Source organism: Rhodnius prolixus, unplaced genomic scaffold (genome assembly GCF_049639745.1).
Source record: "Rhodnius prolixus isolate KJV_2025 unplaced genomic scaffold, Rpr scaffold_4, whole genome shotgun sequence".
NCBI classification, from domain to species: domain Eukaryota; kingdom Metazoa; phylum Arthropoda; class Insecta; order Hemiptera; family Reduviidae; genus Rhodnius; species Rhodnius prolixus.
In genome coordinates this window covers 8,442,850-8,449,276 of record NW_027411614.1, presented here as the reverse complement: position 1 = coordinate 8,449,276, position 6,427 = coordinate 8,442,850, and the positions used below count along the sequence as shown (strand labels likewise).

Here is a 6,427-nt window from a genome sequence, read left to right as displayed (position 1 = left end):
CATGTTCTCTCCAGATCTAATCTCTGAGAGCCTCACGAACTGCACCCTTGGTGATCCCCAGGATTAAATCGTGGAAATCAGAACTCAGTATGATTAAACAAAATAGAAATAAGTTACAATAATTTTCAAAGTACCAACAATAAAAATATATAATCTTTACATATATTGCCAGCTCAAACTCAGTGTCTTGTATCCGGAAATGATGCTACGCATCATGATTGTGTTTTGAAAGCAAGTATCACCAGTACTGGAATCACCTAGACCTTACACGATTCCAGCATCTATTTTCTCTTTTATTTCATTTTAAATTAGCAAATATTGCACATGGAGAAAGGTAGCCAAGCAAGCATCCTATGGACAATAATGTGATATTAAATTAGTTTTTAATGAATCGTTAATTTGCGTATGAGAGAATCGAACATAATAACTAATCTAAGTTTAATCAATTTTTTTAAATGAGTTTAATCTGCTGACTATGCTATGGAATTCCAAACAGCAGCATATAATTTGAGCTTAAAATGGAAATATTGTAACGTCTAATAAAATTAAATATTTACTTTTCTCCTTAAAAGCAGTGTTAGTCCTTAGAATACTTTTGAAAAGATAATACCGAAAAGGGTTCATAAGAGGAAAGGAATTTCCCTTTTTTAACTTTTTTGATAAAAATAGGTAAAAAATCGTAAATTATTTTTATAGCTTAAAACTATATTTTATGAGCTTTCAGGATTGCCCAGTTTAAAAGAACGTTTTTAGAAAAGATTTTTCAATAAAAAAAAGGCTTCTATTAAAAACTGTAAGGTTTAGAAAAAACTTTCGATTTATCAATCTGAAAAGTGAATACAAGCGCTTTCTAGCGAATATAATCAGGACTAATGTAGAGTAACAGTAAATGCGCAAGCGCAATTTCTGCTTTGATAAGAATGGTGCTATGAAGGTTACATTATGTTATATGTGCACTGTTTAGCGAAAAATGGGAAACTGATTTTTAAATAACTACTAAAGGAAACATGACTTCTAGGCCACGTTTTTTAAAACCAGGTAAGTGTTAAGAATTCTCTTAAAATTTTCCATATTCTCTCAATTAGAAGATAAAAAGTAAATGTTCTTCAAATTTTCAGAAGACGATGGGGGTTGGCATGAAGATAAATCTGATGTTGATACCCATAATAATACTAGTTTTGTTTATAACAGTAATCTAGCATTGGTATTGGAACAGCAACGCATTAGATTGCCCATTCACAAATATAAGGAACATATATTGTACTTACTAGAAAACTATCAAACAGTAGTGTTGGTCGGCGAAACTGGTTGTGGGAAAAGTACACAAATACCACAAGTTTGTTTTTATTTTTCTCTTTATTTATGGATAGCTAATTATTCTTACTATGCTAACGTGATTATTTTTGACAGTATTTATTGGAAGGAGGGTGGTGTGATGATGGGAAGATTATTGGAATAACAGAGCCTCGGAGAGTGGCAGCAACTATGCTTGCAACCAGAGTTGCCGAAGAAAAAGGATCTCAACTTGGAGATGTGGTTGGTTATGCTATCAGATTTGACGATTGTACTGATAAAGAGAGGACAAAAATTAAAGTACGTGAAATCATAAAACAAAAAAAGTCTAATCTTAATGCAATTTAAATATTCCAGTACTAACTGAGAATTATTTTAATAGTTTATAATCTAATAACTTTTAGTATATGACCGAAGGTTTGTTAATGCGAGAGATGATGGCTGATCCTTTATTGCGTAGTTATTCAGTCATCATGTTAGATGAAGTTCACGAACGAACCGTCAACACTGACGTGTTGATGGGATTACTCAAAAAGATATTAAAAGTAAGTAGAAAGTTGCAATTGAATTGAGGGTATTTTTTTTTTTTTAAATATTTTTCTCGATTTGTAAGGTGATGTATGATTTAATTAATTTTGATTGTTAAGAAACAGAAAAATTTGAAGTTAATTGTGACTTCGGCCACCGTCGACGCTGAACATTTACAAGAATTTTTTAATTTAAGAAATGAAAATAATTCTTCAAAAAATACATCAGCCATACTTAGTGTTGAAGGCAGACTTTATCCAGTAAATATTTATTACCTAAAAGGTATTATTATATATAAATTTTAGAAGCAAAAAAGAAATGACAACCATACTGTTCGGGTAAAATAAAATAATTTATTCTCCAGAACCAGTTGCTGATTTTATAAGAGCTTCAGTGGATACCGTTTTGAAAATTCATAGGAGTGAACCTGCTGGTGACATACTTTGCTTTCTAACTGGTCAGGAAGAAGTAGATCATGCTGTCTCCCTCGTAGAAAGCAGTGAAGACGATACTCAATGTAATGTTCTCCGTTTTTCTTACCTCTTGTGATATGCAGGGTAAATTCTAGTTTTTATAGGCGAATAGGTTTCTTAATAAGAATATTACTTACTTAACAAAACTGTTAAGTAATGTTATCTGATTATAAAGATAAGTGATTTACTGGTATTTCAAGGTGTCAGTCAATTTTTTGACTCTGACCATGACTCAAGTGACATATTGAAAAGTTAATGATGTAAGAATGTTAGTGTATACATAAATATTAATCAATTTTATTTTATATTCAAAAAAATTAACCATTTTGGTTCAGAGATCTAGCGTAAAGTTGATATCCTTTATTGGATAATTATTATTATTAATAATTATTCAGTCATCATGATAGATAAAGTTAACAAATGAACTGTTAACAAATTTATTTACTCTTAAAAAGTAGTAAAAAAGATTTTACAAAGGCGTTTAAAAAACAAATCTACTTTTTTTTCACCCTCATTATGTTTATGACCTGTTTTCTGATTCTTATGCATTAATTTCATCTTTCGCTATTAAATTTCAGTAAAATTATTTGCACTTCCAATGTATGGTTCTTTAACAAATACTGAACAGATAAAAGTATTTCGTCCTACGCCTAAGGGTATGAGAAAAGTAGTCATTGCTACAAACATAGCAGAAACTTCAGTAACAATTCCTGGTATTGTGTACGGTAAGAATTTCTATCTGAAGTTTTATTTAATTGTAAATTTAAGTTATATTGTTATTACATAACAGATTTTTGTAAATATTCCAGTTATTGATTGCGGTTATGTAAAAATGAAATGGTTCGATAGCGAAAGCCTTCTAGAAAGTTTAATTATGGTCCCCATATCGCAAGCCGCCGCCCAGCAAAGAGCCGGCCGAGCTGGTAGATTAAGATCTGGCAGCGCTTACAGGTTCCCATAAATTTATTGATTTAATTATTGTAATTTTTTTCAAATTTGCTAGTTATCACTAATCAGTGATATTATCCGTCATTAGAAGGATTATTTAATTTAAGTACGGATCTGCATTTACATCTTTCTTCAAATATTGAGTCATCATTTTTGTGTGGAGAAGAATATCACTTCGAAAAAATGAAGATTTCATTTATTAAATACAATTATCAGCATTGAATACTTTAGTTTTAACAGCCTACATTTTATTAGTCTAAGCTGTTCACGTAAACTGACGTTATGGCAATGAAATAAAATTCACATTTATGGATAGTACGCAATATAATGGATCACTTATTTAGTTAGTGATCGCGTTCATTATTTGTAAGCCGTGCCTGCAATTATAAACATTGTTTTGGTTGCCAAAAAAGTATAATATAACATTAAACTTTCTAAAGTGTTTAAATTAAATAAAAGCATTACCACTTTATTTTCAGACTGTACACAGAAGAAAGTTTTGAAAAACTTAGCGCCGAAACACCATGTGAAATGCAAAGAATAGAACTGAGCTGTGCAGTATTGCAGTTAAAGGCACTCGGCATCGACAATATTGTTAGATTTAATTTTCCAACACCACCGCCAGCTAAATCATTACTGTCTTCTATGGAATTATTGCATGCTTTGGGTGCAATTGATGAAAGTGCTCAACTTACAGAACCTGACGGTATTCGTATGGCAGAATTTCCTTTGAGCCCACTTCATGCAAAAACATTACTTGCGTCATGTAAGTTTTATTTTTTGGCCAGATTGCATTAATTATCTTTACAACTTTTCCTTTTTCTTTTTTTTCAAGCCATTTGACTTTCAATCATATTCAGTGAACTGGGTTGCATATTTTAGCCCTATTACATGTAGAAAATACATAATACTCTACGATAATTCAGTTTTTTAGTTGCGCTTTAGAGAATAGCGGTAATGATTTGAACTCCCAAGATTCAACTTGAAATTCGTCGATAATTTTTCATTTTAGGAGTCTATCTATTGGCTATCGACTCTTCTGGTAGGAGAATTTGAGGTTCGATTCGTGAAGGCAAACAAGCAAGGTAAATTTCTCTTAGAATCATGACAAAAAGGTAGGGAGATGTAATTAGTCGCGGACCCATTGACGAATACTAAATGGGTGCGAATAGTGACAATCATACCCATGCCAGTGATGGTAGCTCACTTTACTCTGCTTGACTCTTTTTTAGACTAAATTGTTCTGCGATGTTCTCTTAAAGAGATCACGTCCTCCAAAAAATATATGCTTAATTATTCAATGAAATATGCCACTTTCCTATCCAAACAAACTTAGGGATTAAAAAACATATTTATAACTTTTATTTATTGTATCACAGAAAGTAGAACAAGTACAGTGGTATAAAGCACTTATCACTAAGTGTGAACAATGATTATTCCGTCTAAAATTTTAAAGCTACTAAAAACAACGAATTACAAATCACTTAAAGAGATGTGTTAAAATTACAATAACGTTAAATAAAATATTAGGTTTCCGGTTTGAATCAATTTGTAAGTAAAAAGGAATAAACGAGAGCTCGATTAAAAAACGCTCCTTCATTGATGGGTTAAAACACCTCTATTGCCATATGTTTTCAGTAAAATGAGTGCCAAGCATCGGCTATTACCCGAAGTTAAGTCTATTAGAATGTTTAGTCTCATCATTAAATAAAACAACCAGCAACTGTGATTAAATCATTTAAACGGCAATAGGTTCAACTCAGTTACTACTAAACTAAATACCTTTAAAGATGGATAAGTAATCGAAATCGGGTTGAAGTAAGCAAAAGCAACAGTTATTCCGTACTAAGAAAGTTCTACACATGATTACCAAAAATTCCTGCTTTCCTGAGGCTCTTCTTTGAAAAACTAGTCGTTTGTACCACTAAAAGGGCAGTCTAGGTGAATTCTTCTGGCCAATATTTTATAATAAATAATTGTAAACTTAACGTTTCCTTTTTAGTTATGTAAGATCTCTTCTGTTAATATGTATTTGACTTCTTTTTGTTCGTTAGGTGAAATGGGTTGCACATCTGAAATCGCCTCCATTTTAGCGCTGTTACAAGTGGAAAATATATTCACAAATGTTACTTCAGGAGCTGCCTCAATTAAAGCTAGAATAAAACGAAGAAATTTCGAAGTTGAAGAAGGTGATCTGATCACCGCTTTAAATGTTCAGACTGCTTTTTTAAAAGTTCCTGAACAAAACCGAAAAAAATGGTGTTATAATAACTTTGTCAATTATAAATCAATGAAAAGAGTGCAGCAATTGTTATCTCAGATTCAAGGCCTTTTGAAAGCATTTAATATGGATTTTACTTCTTGTAATGGTTAGTGTTTTGATGCTTACTAGTTCTATTTTTGTTTTAGTAATTTTCTTGCACAAAAAAAAAATGTTTTAGGAAAAACAGAAACTGTTTGTAAGTGTATAGCTGCAGGATTCTTTCCTAATGCAGCGTATTTACATTCTTCTGGTGTTTATAAAACTCTACGGGGAAATTATGAACTCAGTATACATCCCTCTTCAGTTTTATATGTTCTGCAACAACCTCAATGGTAAAGTTATTTTCTTTAAGAAATGTAGTTTTTGTGAACTGCTTTAGTATTTTAATTAAATTACCAACTATTTCTAGGTTGATCTACTCCGATACAGTTTGTACCCAAAAGTTACTAATGAGGGACTTAACCGTTGTAAACCCAGATTGGTTATTAGAATTAGCTCCACATTTCTACCATAAAACAGTGGAAAAGTAATTTTTAAGACTGATTGTACTTAATTGTTTAAGTAATAAAGAACATGTATTGTTTAAATTTTATGTACAGTTCGTATTTACTGCTTAAAAGTGATTGGTAATTATTATTTCCGATAGTAAATTATTACAGAATTTAATTAATCGCTAATGAAGTTAGGTTCACATTTTCTTTCAACCTCAATATTTAACCCTCTCCTGTAAAGCATTTTTGCTCGCTTAATTAAACATTGAATTTTAAAATTGCTTTCATAAAGCAATACAACTATGAGGAATTCGTGTGGGTTATGCATATAAAATTTAAATAGAAAGTTTAAAGTATTATTACTTTCTCTTATTCTTTCTCACTCCCATCCTTTATTGTAGAGTTCGTGGGATTGAGGAGGAATGAAAACC

The 6,427-nt window shown here is 31.3% G+C and overlaps 1 protein-coding gene across 2 annotated transcripts; it reads left to right on the top strand.

Annotated features, from left to right (window-relative positions):
* The first annotated feature begins 890 nt into the window (after positions 1 to 890).
* On the top strand, positions 891 to 6,179 carry LOC141455463 (probable ATP-dependent RNA helicase DHX35). Of its 2 annotated transcripts, none has more exons than XM_074130561.1 (12): positions 891 to 1,038; positions 1,119 to 1,336; positions 1,411 to 1,593; positions 1,698 to 1,838; positions 1,941 to 2,103; positions 2,186 to 2,338; positions 2,873 to 3,019; positions 3,104 to 3,245; positions 3,722 to 4,008; positions 5,297 to 5,611; positions 5,693 to 5,837; positions 5,915 to 6,179. In XM_074130561.1, exons 1-12 carry the CDS (start codon positions 1,008 to 1,010, stop codon positions 6,033 to 6,035), a joined length of 2,046 nt encoding a protein of 681 aa, XP_073986662.1. In that variant the 5' UTR covers positions 891 to 1,007; the 3' UTR covers positions 6,036 to 6,179. The 2 variants fall into 2 exon arrangements, with proteins under 2 accessions (XP_073986662.1, XP_073986661.1); XM_074130560.1 differs by having other exon boundaries at positions 5,684 to 5,837.
* Positions 6,180 to 6,427: the final 248 nt, after the last annotated feature.